This window comes from Hyperolius riggenbachi, chromosome 9 (genome assembly GCF_040937935.1).
Source record: "Hyperolius riggenbachi isolate aHypRig1 chromosome 9, aHypRig1.pri, whole genome shotgun sequence".
Classification (NCBI taxonomy): domain Eukaryota; kingdom Metazoa; phylum Chordata; class Amphibia; order Anura; family Hyperoliidae; genus Hyperolius; species Hyperolius riggenbachi.
In genome coordinates, this window is record NC_090654.1 from 216,233,944 (window position 1) to 216,250,906 (window position 16,963).

The following is a 16,963-nucleotide window of genomic DNA, read 5'->3' on the forward strand; positions in this document are numbered from 1 at the left end:
CCCACAGGCAGCTATCCGTAACCTGATCAAAATGGGTACCCCCGACCCGCAATTCGGGTATACCGCAGGTACCCGACCCAATGCAGGCCTCTAGTTTCTGGAGCAACACAACTCGGTAAGTGTACTGGGCCCCATACACTTTCATTGCTGTTTCGCTACCCTGTATGCAGAAAGAGTAATGCAACATGAAAAAAGTATATAAGTGTAAAACAGGCCTCAGGGCCCATTCACACTTACAATCGCAGAACGCCGGCGAAACCTTGCCAAGAGGAAACCATTTTGTATGTCTTTTCATGTTATTCTTAAAAAGGCAAAGGAGATGCAATAGAATAATTATCTTTAATGCCGCCTGTAAATCAAAAACACAGCAGAAATCCACAACTGACCCCGTTATGAAAATCTTTAAACGGCAACACAATTATTTACCAATGTACGGCTCAAAACTCTTAATTATTCCCAACATGAATAAATCATACCTCTAATTCTAGTTCGTCTCTGTCAATGTCTTGATGTAAACCTCCCATGAAGTCGTTGGGGTCAAAGTATTCGTGAAGTGACGAGTGCCTACAAAAAAAAACCCAGCAAGATTTTAGAACACGCCTCTTTCTCTTCCTAACGAGCAATTATTCTGTTGTTCTCATTTGCATACAGTTTTCTAGACAGAGGTGCCTGACCTCTAGCTCCCATTATTCATAATTAAAACACGCTAAATAGATGAAAAGGTAAAAGGACTCTTTTGGGATAATTTGTGTTTAGAGCACAATGGCCTCTGTTGCCTTTGAAATGAAAACATGTCATTACTACAAAAGGAAGGTGTGAAAGCAACAACTCCAAGGGCTGTTTTCACTTCTTATCTGACATCGTGTTTACAAGACATCTCAAAACAAAAACAGCTCCAAACAGCTCATCATCTCCAAAGGAAGATAACGGAATCTTCTGTAAAGCTTGTTTCTGGAAATACAATAACAGGCAGGTATTGACTGCAAGAATTCTTCTTCTCTTTATAGGTAATAGGCTGACTCCAGCAAGGGGCCTGCTGAACACAACGGTATCTCTCTGTTTATGCTGTTTGTTATTGACTGTTAGTGTTATCTGTTGCTGTTTCTGCCGTGGCACATTGCTTAATGACACACATCGAGACAGCGCATTGTCTTCCTTTGTACACCGGCCTGGGGCTCACTCCTTTGTCCTCTGTTCCTCCTTGCCTCTGCGTAGAATTGCACATGCTGCTGGGCTATACCCAGCAGCATATCTCTACAGTGCTTGTTCCCAAACCTGTCTCCCAAAGATCAATTAGGGAATGCTAGGGCAACAAAAGCGTACAAGGCTTAAAGCAGACCTGAACTCAGAACTTCCTTTCTGCTCTAAAGGATAAGCAACGGCATATTGACCTTTAAAGAAAAACATTGTTTGTTACAGCTTACAGAGCTCCTGTAATAAATAAGCAGTGTATCTACTTTCTGCTTTCATGGAAGCAGACTAATGCTGGGAATACACGGCTCGGTTCTGAGCCATTTAGAATCTATAAATCTATAAATAAATTTTAGATGGCCTGATAGATAATTTCCAACACGTCCGATCTCTTGCCCGATCGTTTTGCCGCTCAATTCCGCATTGAGCACAATGGAAATTGATAAGGAAAACGAGTGGAAGATAAGAGAATTGCCTGCGGAATCGATCTAGCAGGAGAATCAAGCGGCAGAATCGAGCCGTGTATGCCCAGCATTAGCGTTAGGCTCGGTTCACATTGGGAACTTTTAGCTTACGTTCCGCTCCGATGAACGGAACGCAGCAGCGGCAGCAATGCTTTCCCGATGGGAAAGTTCACATTGCTCCGTTCCACTGCATTCCCGCTCCGCTAACGGAACGGAAGTGGATGTGAACCGTGCGCTCCAATGTGAACCAAGCCTAAACCTCCTGTGTTTACATATTAGCTGGGTCTACAGAGACTGCCAAATTTCTGTGCTGACACAGCTAAGAAAGCAAATTACATTTGTGATTACTTACAGGTGAGGGGGAATTAGACAGGAGCTTCTCTCGAAAGGATGCATTTCATTCAGTTTTCCTTGAGTTCAGGTCCACTTTAAAGTATACCAATTAACCACATAACTGGGAACTACATCTCCCGGCATGCATTGCGGCCGTCAAGGACGAGCTATATTGTTTTCCACCTACGGTTCTGCATTACGGAAAGAGCGAAAATGGATTCCTCCATATAGGCGGGGTGCTACAAAGCAGCCCTCATAGGTAAGTAAACGCTTACTGCACCCCCAAAAACCCCCTCAGTTTTTGAACTTCGCTTAGGGGAGGTTCATTTGACACATTTTGAAGAAGCAGTGTTCCCTTTAAGGCCTGTTTTACGCCAAGAGTTCTTTTATAGAGCTTTGCTGACCTCCAGCGCATTACAGTGTTTTGAAAAGTGATTGGACATTGAAATCCCATGGACTATTTAACGCTATATCGCTATAAAATGATTCCAAAATTGCTATCGCTTTTTGGTGTGAAACAGCCCTTGATATGGCAAATTGAATCGAATCCCGATCAGACATGTCGTATAGAATCGAATCGATGAATCGAATTGAATCGCACAAAAAATTGTATGGTGTAGATGGGGCTAAAAGCTTGTGTGGTGTGCACATAGTTTTACATTGCCATCTAGTGGTTGATCTGGATCAGCATCTTTCAGTAGAGTATTGCATAGTGTATGGCAACCTCTCTTGGGGGTAAAGACGCTCCAGTGCTGCAGTGCCACATCTCCAACTGAAATTCACTGGATAAAAGTGGGGCTAGTAGAGTATGTTTCAGTAGACACTGCTCTGCGGTACAACAGCTTCTCTACAAGACCTATGTCACCTGAATTATTGCTTCTTCTAACTTAAACTGTCTGTAACTATCACCCAATCCTAAGCATTACCCTTAGCCTAACACGCCACTAGCTAACAGCATAAAGCTAATCACACCTCACCCTTTGTACTAGTAGTCAGAGATGACCAATGCATTGTACATACATTCTTCTTGAAGAAGCTTGTGATTCATTTGATCAGGAACAGATCTCTAAAGCCTTGTACACATGCTAGTTGGTTTTCGGCTGAGGTGGCTGGTCAGGCGAGACCCTAGTACAGCAGTGGGCAAACTACAGCCCGCAGGCCTTATCTGGCCCAAAAGCTCTGTTAATTCGGCACACGGTGAACGGGCGATATGAGTGGGTTAACACCTAATCTCTTGCTTCCAGCCTCGCGCCTCCATGGCAGCAGGGTGTCACCTGATACACCATCAGGTTATGCCAGCATATCATACGCTGGCACGTCCTAACGGTGTGTCATGTGATGCCCTGTGACCATGGAGACCCGACGCTGCAAGCGGAGGTTAGGTGTTAACCCACTCATATTGCCTGCGTGCGACTCTGCAGGGAGGGAGATTCAAAGAAATACAGCTGGTGGCCCGGGCTACGCAAACTTTTCCCATCGCTGCTCTGGTGTGTGTACATTGGCTTCCTATTGTGCTCAGTGCCTCAGCGAAGGATCTGCTTAGTGGATGAGCACAGGCCACCTTCTTTTTACCCAATTTTATTTGCCTCTTTCCCCTGATTATATTGTCTACCGTCCCTTGAAAGGAAGACTACAACTGCATGCACCGAGACTCAAGAGACCATCTAACCAGAGAGGACACAGAGTTCTCCACAAGCCTTATTGGTTGGTACCTACTTAGCAAGCTAATTTTGTGAATACCATTTACCCACCCTTGCTCCATTCTCAGTACACGCTACACTATCCAGGCTCCTGTTGTTTCTGTGCTTATTTATCAAGATACCATACTTAAGAAAAGAAATTAATGTCTGAAAAAACATTTAGGGCCCGTTTCCACTTGTGCGGTGCAAATTAGTAGCGGAAAATGCAAAAACGAAAACGTTGATGCAAATTTTACCAAGAATTCGTGGGCGTTTTTGCATATGTTAGTAAGTATGGGAATTTAACCATGTCAGTGCCTGTGTGCTTTTACGTTGATTTTATGTGAAAACGTCCGCAACTTCGCGGTAAAATTTGCATACAAAAACGCATGCGAATTTCCTATTAAATACATTGTATGCGAATTCTGATGGCTCTGCAGAAAACACATGCAGATTCGCACAAGTGGAAACGGGCCCTTACTCTACAAGTTGCCAAACACATGTGAATGACTAATCTTTATTAAATACTGGACAGAAATGTGATGAAAACAATTAGAACCAAAGCTATGGGGATACACAGAGATATGAAAGGCAAAATATTATAATTCAGTATGTGAATTCAATATGTGCATATATGTACAGATCAGTAACTGCAATCAAAAAAAAAAGTATATGCAACAATATCTCCACACTTGGGACGGCCCCAACATAGCAACTGCTATTGGTCTATTTACAGAGGTTAAAGAGAACCTGAACTGAAAATAAAAAGTAAAAAAAAAACAACATACACAGGTCATACTTACCTCCCGTGTAGTCTGCTCATCAATCTCTTCCTCATCTCCTGCATCCTTTTTGTCCACTGTGATCGATGGAATTCTCTGTCCTCCATTTTGAAAATGGCCATTACCCCATAACATCTTCCTGATCAGCACACTGTTAAACTGTTATATCACTCACTTGAGCCATAGGAAAACATGGACATTGCCTTGCATATTCAGTTGTAACTGACAGCAGCTGATATATACAGTAACTGAAAGTAACTGGTATATTTCAGTTCTGACAAAATCTTGTCAGAACTGGAAGGGATCACTGTAAGAAAACGGTGAGCTTCTGAGAGAGGAGCTGATGGCGAGGTAAGTATGTAATATTCATTGCAGCTACATCATGTGTTTATTTTAAATAATTTTACTCAGTTCAGGTTCCCTTTAAAGGCCAGTCTCTGTTGATTGGAAAGTTTATTATGTGCCGGTGGATTGACATGGGTTTCATTTCTTAAAGTCGACCTAAATTATTGCACAGGACGGAAGGTAAGCAGATAAATGCACCCTGTATGTATTTAGAGAGTTTAGCCTGTCTAATTCCCCCAAATCTGTAACTAATCACAACTGTAATTTGATCTCCCAGCTGTGTCAGCACAGGGATCTTGGCAGTCCTCGGTCGAGCAGCTAATTTGCAAACACAGGATGTTAACCCTATATCTGCTTCCATGAAAGCAGGAAGTAGACGCACAGCATATTTATTGCAGGAATTAAGATTTTTTTTTATGTAAAGGTTATTCGGCTGTTCCTTATTTTTTAGAACAGAGAGGAATTTCTGAATTTGGGGTTTGCTTTAGGTATGGCTTTATGGGTATAATCCATGGAGGCCCTTATTATAGTGTTGTTTGTTCTGTTATGGCTCACGTGGCATAGTTGTTATTTTTCAAGGTACCTCCTCTCTCTAAAGTTGCACTTGTAGATGTCTAAGCAGCCATAGTTGAGACTCTTCTGCCTACAAAGAAACTGCAGTTGCAGAATGCCTAAAGTTGGGGCTCCAGGGATATCAGCAATTTCAGCTGAACGACAAGCAAAAACTTTTCTGTAAGAAAAAAAAAAGTGCAAATTGCCATAAAATGCAGTCCCAGCTGTCGGTGGAGGCCCTGATGTTCAGTCGTGAGGAGTTCTGACAGTCGGCGGCGGAGCTGTGGAATTTTTGTCACTGCGACTGTGACCTGTCAGCGCGGCAATGTCTGGTGCCTGCTGCGCTGGAATCCCTTCCCTCAGCTGGTTATTTCAGACTCGCTCTTGCCTGACACACCACGGCAACGTTCATCAGCTCCATGTGTCTAAATGTCTAATTATTGCGCGCATTTGCATGTGGGAAGCGGCATTGTGCAAAGCTAATGTCTGGGTGTTCAGCTCATCAGAAATGCGGATGAGCTCGGCTACTGGGCTGGAACGTCGTCGTCCTCCGAAGATCATTCCGTGTTTATTTCGAAGAATTAGCATTATGCAGACTAATGGGAAGACACCGCGGCCGCTGCAAAAGGCACTCAGCAAAGCCAAAAGGTTTTGCATAGCACATTGTTAGAGAATGCTGACTTTTAAAGTAATCCGGTCACTTTATTCAGTATTCAGTAAATTAATAAAATCCCCCAAAACTCTGCACTATGCTGGATGTTTTTTTTTAACTCATTTATATTCTGATTAATGTAAGAAATAGTTTCAGACAATATTACTCATTTATAAACAACAAGTGTCAGCGCCAAGGCAGAAGGCGACCGCAGCCGAGAAGGACAATGTCCAAAAGTCCACACAAGCAATGAATATATAAAGTCAGCGCAGGTCTATAGTAATACAGATTTCGTAATTTTCTGGTATACAGAATCTTTGAACAAAAAGGTAAAGAAGCAAGGCTTACCAGATTCCAACAACCCACATTATAAGGTTGTAAACGAGTTTGATAGATGGTCTGCAGAGCTTTCAAATAGTGTCGTTTCACCAGCGATGTTGCACATCACAAATTCCTCCGGAATATATTAGATATCCTGAGGTCGCAGAGAGTCGCCAAAGCGGAGTCTAGTAGGATAGTGACATGAAAGAGATGTACGGCACATCTAAGTGTAAACCGTCTTTATTACATAACAAGTAAAACAATTTAAAAACAAGGATAAAAGAAACTCACATACGGGGCCCTTGCACTGGGAACCCCCGAAAAAGTAAAAGTAAAGACGGTTTATTTGAAGTCTTCTATTGACCATTTTATGCGCGCTACTTTTTCGGGGTTCCCAGTGCACGGGCCCCGTATGTGAGTTTCTTTTATCCTTGTTTTTAAATTGTTTTACTTGTTATGTAATAAAGACGGTTTACACTTAGATGTGCCGTACATCTCTTTCATGTCACTGTCCTACTAGACTCCGCTTTGGCGAGTCTCTGCGACCTCAGGATATCTAATATATTCCGGAAATATTACTGATTTACTCTTAAGGAAGAGGGGAACGACTCTATGGCTGATATTGTGGTGAAACCCCTCCCAGTGTGATGTCATGACTACGGTGCATACAGTTTGCTGTCTGTGAGCCTTGTTGCATTGGGGGAAATAACAGCTTTTTCCAACTGCCAAGCAAGGAGTATCTCCCTCTGTGCATAGAGCTCTCAATAACGAACATTCCATACAGATCACCTGGCAGAACTAAAGCTGTCACCACCAGCAGTGTTCTCCCCAGAATTTTTTTCCAGCCGGGTGGCATGAAATAGTAGCTGGGTGGCATGAAAAAGTAGCCGGGTGGGTTGAGATGAAAATGCAGGGCAACTCTGCTTACAGCATAGGAGGAGGTGAGGAGGTGAGCCGATGACAGCCGGGTGGTCACCAAATCTAGCCGGGTGGAGCACCCGGCTAAAAGAGCCTGGGGAGAACACTGCACCAGCGATACATTTCATAATGTAAATCAGGGAGAGGAAAGATTTTACAATTTGGGTGGGGGGGGGGGAGGGGCTCGATATTGCAACTATGGTAAATGTTTTTAAAATTTTACAGCGCGGCTCTGGCCACGCCCATCTGCGTTGCTGTGGGCCCTTCCCAGCTTGGCAGCTGTAGCATAATTTGTGACTGCCAAGCCAAGGGCGGGTTGTGGCAATGCAGGCGGGGGTTTTGCTAATAGTTTCGACAATCTCTGAGAACATGGGCTTGATTGCACAGATCATCACCTGTGATTTAATAATAAAACTGCCATTAATACCGATGTGTGCTGTTGAAGTCTTTTTCTAAATTTAATGTTATTAAATATCATCCAGTCATTTCTATCAGCAGCCAGATAAAAATGTCAGAAAAGAAGCAACCTTGCCAACAATACTCTGTATATTCAGTAGAGTAAAGGCCCGTACACACACTAGATTGAAGTCAGCTGAGGCGGACAATAACGGCCGTCTCAGCCGATAATCTGGTGTGTGTACATCAGCCCCCGACCCCTAACTGCTGCCAGGCCAGCGGGCCAAGCAAGTGCAAGTGCATTGTTCTCCCTGTTCGCCCCGCCTCCTGCCATGTGACATCACATCTGTGCCACCCTGCAGGTCCTCTGCATTGCAACAGTACACCTGCGGGCCAACTATGCTTTTGGCAGTGATGTTGCCCGAGGAATCGTCTCTTCATCCCCTTTTGGCGACATCTATCCTGTGTGTGTATTGTCCTTTACCATGAGACTGTCCAGGAACTCTCACCTTGCTCCATGAGAATTACCTGCACAGAGCAAAGGCCTTTGTTAATCTTTTTCCTTTACCTGTGCTGCAAAAACTTTTAAGAGTCTGATGTGTTAAGTTTCAATTAAAAATGCTGCAGAATTATAGTTTTACAATAAAATTAGAAAAACTACCTGTAAGCCAACTAGAATCAGGTGTACAATTGATCCTTGCAATATGTAGACCTGGTATCAAAGCACAGAGTCCTTCTCCGCTAAAGTGAACTAACCGCTTAACTGATTTTACTTCCAGTGACTCCCATCTGTATCCGAACATGAAAAACAGAGTCTGACAAAGTTTCAGTTTGCTGACATGACTGCCGAGTCACACCCGACATTTTTCCCACGAAGATTTTCTTTCATGTTGGAAACTCATGGATGTTACTAGGGGCAAGATCAGTTAAGTAGGGCAAATGTTCCTTTAGTTAAAGCCTAGCATAATGGATGGTGGCCATGGCAACTGGGGAGTGTGGCTGGGAGTGTTCTTCTAAGGAAGCAGAATGCCTTTAATGTATTTTCCACGCTTCTATACCATGAACACTTGGAGGCTGGATCATTGTATGGTTTAGTATGTATATAACAGTCTGACCCTTCTCCAAATAGTCCACCATGGCAATGTCCTCTTCATGCCAAAACTGCCTAGCCTTCCCTCCTAAAGCAACAACATCTCCAGAGAGGAAGTATTCCACAGTAGGCTTTATTTTTTGTTTCTGTGTCACCATGATGAACTCAAAACAGAATCACATGTTTTCTTGGCCATTATTTAAAACAGCCAAGCGACTTTCCAACATACTTTTGTTCCACTCTATACATTCTTTGTATCCTCTGAAAACCAACTTTTTCATCTTTTAAGTTAACCTGTTTCCAACTGTTGATAGTGGAAAATACGGACCTGAGTCGGAAATTGTGTTGCTCCCATCCTTCCTCACTAAGCTGCTCCAATTGTACAAATGTCAATAGACCAGTGCCCACTAATCCCATCATTAGTATCACATGACTAGAGATCTTGCCAACCAATAGGAGGAGCTTTATGATCAAGGAAGGGGTGGACACAATTTCTGACCTGTGTCCCACTCCATATCATATCTTACTCACTCTGGACAGAAGGTCACTTTAAAATACCAGGCAGGATTAACTCCACATTTCCAAATGAGATGCCTAAAGACTCAACAATATGCTATACAGTCATTGTTCCAACCATCATCATCATCTTATGGACACAGTTGAGATTTTACTCTTTCATGGAGAATGAAGGAGCGCTCCAGATGTTCTGTATCTTCAGAGGACTCTCTGCTGCAATGAAACCCTCTGTGTAACTTACTACAGTGGGACAGGCTAGGTTACTATCATATGTTAAACCAGATTCTTTTAAGGTTATCCAAGGTTCTCTTCAGGTTGGAGAACTTATGAGCTCTAGTAAACTTGGCCTGTATTTGTTTTATAAAACATTACTTAGATTAACCTCCCTGGCGGTACGCAGATGCAGTGGCTGCGTCCGCGGGAGGAATTTTTTTATTAAAAGTATTTTTTTAATGTTAGCTAGCACTAGGCTAGCTAACTGTGGCCCCCAAGTCCCCCGGCACCGGTCTGACTCACCCGTCTGCGATCCCGCGAGAGCTGCAGCTTCCCAATTGGCTTCACTCATTGCTATGGTGACGATCGGACATGAAGTCATTGATGTCATGCGCAGTTCCGATCCTCCCCATAGCGAAGCCGGGTGTTGATTGGGAGGCTGCGCCATCGTGGGATCCCTGGGGGGTATGTATACCGGAGGTAATCGGAGGGGACCGGAGGGACATGCGTACAGATAAACAGGTCTTACTGACGATGTCATTAACACCTGCCTAGATCTCATCACCGACCACCTGGTCAGACCATACTCGTACACTAGGATTCACCTTCTAGACTTTAGCTAGGCTTTCAATACCATCTGCCCCCACGTACTACATGACAATCTTGCAGGGCTTGACATCCACCCCAACCACTGCTTATGTAGATCATGGACTTCCTCACAAATAGGTCCCAAGTTGTCAAGCTGGGCTACCTCTCCTATCGAAGATATGAAGGGGTGTTTGTGCTCTATACGGTAACCTGAGGTTTATGACAAAGTCCAGCAATGATTCAGTCCCAGCTCATATATCAATCTGGTTGTCTACTGTAATCTGCAGTAATGTTCCTCAGAAAAGAGATAAAAAAGAGATAAAACCGCAATAGTGTAGTATCCTTTTGACTACATATTTGACGAATGTCGCCTGTCAGGGATCAGGACCCAATCCTCTTGGGTGACATTGCTGGGCTGCACACACATGTAGTAGTGTGTGCACGGGTGGGGGACTGGCACAAACAATGGCATTGGCATTGCTGGGGTTGAGTACATCCGCCCAGCGGATTGCTCGCAGGTTGTGGGTCGCTGGCTGCCATACACAGGCCTGATTAATGGCTGAGGTGATCATTATAAGCCGCCTCTGCCAACCTAAGTCAGGCTTGTGTACGGGCCTGTATGCCGGCCACAAAGGAGACAATCTGATGGAACAATCTTAAGGCAACTTTGCTGCACTATGTTTAGCTGGTATGAATATAATGTATGAATGTAATGTAAGTAAATGTTTCAGTTGGGTTTCACACTGCAGGTCCCCACAAATATTAAAGCGGAATATAACCCTGCATTTCAACTTTGCTCTAAAACATTATTTACAGCATAATATATGCAACCAGCATTTTTTTTTTACTAGACCAGCATTGGAAGGGTTAAACACAGAGGTTTAAAGTTCCGTGGAGAGATATGTAGAAGTTCAGATGGATACATTTAACTAAATAGAATGTAACAACACTACACACTCTTTAGCTGTCCTTCAGCTCCTTCTCAGTCAGAGAGAGTGAGTCACATTCAACACTTAGATACATTTATGTAAACAAAATGTATCTATGGATGCGTCTGCAGTTCTGTCCAGGAACTTTAAAGCTCTGTGTAACCCTTCCAATGCTGGTCTAGTAAAAAAAAATGCTGGTTGCATATAATATACTGTAAATAATGTTTTATAGCAAAGTTGAAATGCAGGGTTATATTCCGCTTTAAAGGACTGATGAATGTTCAGGCATCATCAGAGCACCCTCAGGGCTTTCTGGCAGCCGATGTTGACAATAATCCGGCAAAGTGTCCTATGAAGAGGGGAGGGGGATGAACAGCGAGTTGACAACAGATGCTGCTGTCACCACTTTATCTCAGGGAGAATTATAGTGATAAGCCATGATTTATAAACAATGACTAATTACAAATAAAACCCTTGTACTGGCAGCTACGGGATAAACCACAAAAAGATTAACCTTCATTTTTTAAATAATTATTAGAAGGTACATAATTACACAAAAACATTGAGTAAAGCTGGCCGTACACTGGTCGATATGGCTAAATAGATACATTCCTCTCAGACTATAATCTGATCAGACAGGGATCTATCTAATCGAATCCCTCCACACACTGCACATAGATTTCCACAGTAACGCCTCCCCGCTCTGGCTCCAGCGGAATGCCAAGCCCGATTGGGTACTGCGCAGTAGAGCTTGACTTTCCGCTGAAGCCAGAGTGGAGAGGCGCTGCTGCGCATCGACAAGCGCCAACAAGGAGATCTTCGGGAGGAGGTCCATCCGCTGAATCCTCTCTGCTGCAGAGGACAGGCGCAGCTTCATTAAGCTCCAGAGGCTTACCCTCTCCATGGGAACCTTTTCCCCTTAGGCTTTGTTCACATCTAAAATCAAAATCGCTGATGCCAGCGATTTTCAATTTTTTTAGTGATTTTTTTCACCCCTCCCGGCGCTTACCTGCGCGCTTTGATTTTGTATAAATCGCTTTTCTAAGCGCCATTGCATAGGGGTTCTGTTTGTTCACTTTCTGACGTCATTCAGAAAGTGAACTCTTTCACCCGGAAATTAATAAATACAATGTATTTATTCATGAAAGCGCTGGGGAAATGGCTATACAAAGCGCTTTTTTAAGTGCTTTTCGATTTCCCTATACCCTCCATTGAGGCAAATTGCCCCAAAAATGGTACAGGCAGCGCTTTAGTGAGCGGACTGGTATCAAACTGCTCAGATGTGAACACTCTCATAGGGAATCATTGCACAAGCACTTTTAGGGAGTTTTTGAAAATCGCCCGCGTTTTAAAAAAGGAGAAAACATCCTAGGTGTGAGCAAACCCTTACAGGTTTACTTTAAAGAGAATCTGTATTGTTAAAATCGCACAAAAGTAAACATACCAGTGCATTAGGGGACATCTCCTATTACCCTCTGACACAATTTCGCCGCTCCTCGCCGCATTAAAGTGGTTAAAAACAGTTTTAAAAAGTTTGTTTATAAACAAACAAAATGGCCACCAAAACAGGAAGTAGGTTGATGTACAGTATGTCCACACATAGAAAATACATCCATACACAAGCAGGCTGTATACAGCCTTCCTTTTGAATCTCAAGAGATCATTTGTGTGTTTCTTTCCCCCTGTTCTCATGCACTGAAGTTTCAGGCTGCTTGTTTCTTCCTGCAAACAGCTTTGCCCTTGTCTGTAATTCTTCAGTATGTGAAAGCCCAGCCAGCTCAGAGGACGATTTATCCAGCTTGTAAAAGATAAGAGAGAAGAGAGAAGCTGCTCTAATCCTAAATAACACACAGGCAGTGTGCATACAGGGGCCTGGAAGGGGGAGTTCATAGCAGAACCACAACACTGAAGAACTTGGCAGCCTTCCAGACACAGGCCGACAAGTCTGACAGGGGAAAGATACATTGATTTATTACAGAGACAGTGATAGTATAAAGTGCTGCAGTAAGCCAGAACACATTAGAATAGCTTTTTGAACTTGTAGGATGATAAAAAACAGGATGCAATTTTTGTTACGGAGTCTCTTTAAGTCTGAAATGTAAACAGTGGCCGTGTCAGTATGACATCGAATCTGCTTCAATCAGCTCCAACACAGACATCCAAAGGTCAACACAGAAAAATGATGGTCTTTTAGGCTTTTCATCACTATACTGCTGGAGGAGTGTTTGGACAGCTAGATACAAGTACAGTATTTTGGCTTCTAATTACTTTTCAGGAGAGAAACTACTGCAGTTCAGCTTCACTGACTGCCTAGATAAATCACTGTTGAAAAAAGTAAAAAGGGAACGCAGGCAAGCTCTAAGTAGGATTGGCACTATATGTACATGCTTATTTCATCATGGGATTGATTCACTAAACTTCAGCAAAATTGTATATGCGCATATTCATTTTACCAGTGTTTAGGCAAGCATTGGAACATAAGTTGCACACATAGCACATCTTGCATTATGCACACAACGCGTGTTACGCAAAAAGCACTGTGTGCATAACATGAATTGAACTATGTTTGCAACACACATTACATTGATTCCATAAACACCTGTAAAATTGCTGTGTGCTGTCTGCGCACAACAGTTTTACCATAGTTGAGTGAAATCACCCCCATGTCTCTTCAGGCATGCTATGTGGGCGAAAGGAACTTTACTGGATGTAAATGTCCATATTGTCAGCAATTACCAAGATCCAGAATTACTTTTATGTTAACAATGTATTAAGGATTCATCATGGGGAAACCAACAGCATGATGTGATATGACACACAGGACAGGGCTGCGTACTCACTCTTCATTCAGAAGATAGGGGCTGAGTCCAGCCACTGAGGGAGATGGGGAGCTCATTTTGGTGAGAGCCATGATGTGTTCAAAGGTGATTTCTGTCTGCGTTCCTGTGTCCAGCATCTGCACCCCGACTCCAGGGCTGTACATCTTGGTGCGAGGGGTTCTTCGTAAAACTTGCACTACGATGGGTTCTTTGGCCGTCTTAAAGGCTTCCACTGCCTGATCATGAGTGGCTCTTGATAAATCCTTTCCATTGACCTGTACAGAACAAAATAAGACATTATTTGAATGATTCCTTGTTGGCTGGTCACTGAATGTTGTCATTCAAGAGTTTATGCTGTCTGTCTGTCTGTGCACATAACTAAAACCGAACAACCGCTATATATATCAAACCTCCACCCACTAATCTCTGACATGGTTTAATAAACTCAGAGCAAGTCTGCTGGATCATTATAAGAGAATGTTAATAAATCAACTTGTGGTCAGCCATGCCAGAGCTCATAGATACCAAACACTCCTATAATGCAATATCAATATGTATAACAATCTCAACAAAATAGCTCTTATCCACCTGTTCAGTTTCATATACCACACAGAGATAAAAAAAATGCATTGTTTCTTACAGGGCTGTGGAGTCTGAGTCGGAGTCGTGGAGTCGGGCAATTTTGGGTGCCTGGAGTCGGAGTCGGGAAAAAATGCACCGACTCCGACTCCTAATGAATTTGTAACTGTAATTAAAATAGAAAATATGATAAAATGTTCTATTTCTCAGATAATAGTCATTAAAAATAATGTATATATACAGTAATAGCTATGCTTAGTCCACAAAAATGAAATAAACCAATCAAAATTAGTTACTTGTGCTGCTTCAATAAAGCAGTCCCCGTATTTTTAAGGTCAGATATACATATCTGATTGTGACTGTATATATGATGTGTACACAGAAATCTCTTATATATACTAAATAACATCTATGCTGTAAGAATAAAGCCTGATGTGTAGCTGTGTCACTAATAGAGATGGTCAACGAGATGGAAATAATTCTGCATTGATGCTGATTTATGCAAATGTATGCACTCCCTTTGCTGATGAAATCAAATAATTTGATATGTTATTAAAATTTGGTTTGGTGACTACAAATTAAAGGGTAACTGAGACGGATGAAAAGTAAAGTTTTATACATACCTGGGGCTTCCTCCAGCCCCCTTCAGGCTAATCAGTGCCTCGCTGTCCTCCACCACCCGGATCTTCTGCTATGAGTCCTAGTAATTCAGCCAGTCAGCGCTGTCCGGCCGCATGCCGCTCCCACAGCCAGGAACATTCTGCACCTGCGCAATAGTGCTGCACAGGTGTAGTTAGCTCCTGGCGGCGGAGTGTGTGCATGCGCACTACGCCCGACTGGCTCAAGTACCTGGACTCATAGCAGAAGATCCAGGTGGTGGAGGAGGACAACGAGGGACTGATTATCCTGAAGGCGGCTGGAGGAAGCCCCAGGTATGTATAAAACTTTAATTTCATCTGTCTCAGGTTTACTTTGTTACACAGTAGTACTATACTCTACATATGCACTCCCCACAGAGCTACAGGGAGACCACTGAGAATGCTGTGCACATTGAACACAGAGGTGTTGTCTGTTTACAATCTCCTCATTCCCCTGCAGAGTACCTGCACATCATTCTTACATGTACCCTCACTTACATTGCCTAGGGCCTGATAGATGTTCTTTGTTCCGTTTTGTACCTTTTACAAGTACTCTTATCAAGGACTAGTTTTAGTCTAAAGGGAATAAATATAGTAGTCTACATATCCTTCTCACTTCAGTTGTCTTGTAAAATTCCTAAGCGTTGGCAGTTAAGAGACGAATTTCATGTTACATACTTTTAATAAACAAAATTGTAATATACAAATTAGAGGAGTCGGAGTCGTGGAGTCGGAGTCGGTGGAATCCTAAACTGAGGAGTCGGAGTCGGTGGATTTTTGGACCGACTCCACAGCCCTGGTTTCTTAAGATAAATAATGCTGAAAAAAATGAGAAATTACCTAGTACTTGTCTGTGACACTTCTCTCCGTGCAGCTCCTGAGCGAATCACATGACCACTTGACTGGTCACGTGACATGCTTAGGAGCTGGATGGAGTAACAGTACAGGCGAAGTACTGGACAAGATACATTGCGCACTTTTCTGCACATATAAAAAGAGGGAGGCGGAGCTGTGGCAGCTGCACTTGTTAGAAGATGCCGGGGGGATATGGAGTATATTGGCAAAGGGTACAATGTTTCTCTCTCTTTGTCTCGTGGGGGTGTGGTGGGGGGAGGGGAGGGGGACGACACATAAAATGGGTTTGGACAGGGTGGGGGTGGGGAATGGGTTTAGCAGTTGTGAAGGGAGTTACCTGAGCATAAAGAACAGGGTTGATGAGGGAAGGTAGGTTGTCATGCTGGACACATTTAATATGGTGGTGGGGGGGGGGGGGGGGGGGTTAAACATGTTGATGGGGGCCATTTCAGGGAGGATGACTGCGCACCTGTGTATTGAGGGGAGGAGTCATGATTCAGGTCCTGTGTAGGCTTGCCAAACCAGAAAAAAACAAAACCTAGTTTTTTAACTGCAGCATCTAAAAAAACACTATTACTCAATAATAACAAAAAGAAAGTGAAGTATTTCAGCCACACAGTACTGTCTCACTCCTGTCCCCGGAGTTGCACTTTAAGCCATCATGCTGAAATTGATATTCAGAAGGAATTCTTTCTGAAATACACCATAGATCCTGAAGCTAAATTGCTGCCACCACAATACGTTTCCAGCCTTGTATAGAATGCTGTTTTCAGTATCATCTTCTTTCAGGCAGCAATTGTCACTCAGGGTGACACCTGTCAAACGTCTGTGAGCAGTGATGCCGATAGGCAGCAGGGCCTTATTTACTTGCAGTGACTCCAGGGAGAGGGTCTAATAGACTAATTATATTTCACACATGGAATGTTTTCCTTCGCCGCCTCTTTTCATGTCGCTATGTCCTGTGAATGAAATGACGCTTTTTGTGTCTGTTATCTCAGCTCCGCCAGTGTTCAGAACAGGAGGTAGACAGCGTAAGGCATTGATCGCCTCTAGCTAGCGGTAATAAACAAGCTTATCGTACAGGAGGCTGCAATCAATATCGC

The 16,963-nt window shown here is 43.2% G+C and overlaps 1 protein-coding gene across 7 annotated transcripts in view; it reads right to left on the minus strand.

Moving 5' to 3' along the window:
• Nucleotides 1-16,963, minus strand: part of PDZRN3 (PDZ domain containing ring finger 3) — a 364,525-nt gene that overhangs the window by 17,535 nt on the left and 330,027 nt on the right. For all 7 annotated transcript variants that reach the window (XM_068253998.1, XM_068253997.1, XM_068253996.1 and 4 more), the window contains 2 exons: nucleotides 13,810-14,063; nucleotides 477-564 (listed from right to left, as the gene is read on the minus strand). In XM_068253998.1, the coding sequence (XP_068110099.1) occupies nucleotides 477-564; nucleotides 13,810-13,952 (231 nt within the window). In that variant the 5' untranslated portion in view covers nucleotides 13,953-14,063. The remainder of the gene's footprint in view (nucleotides 1-476; nucleotides 565-13,809; nucleotides 14,064-16,963) is intronic.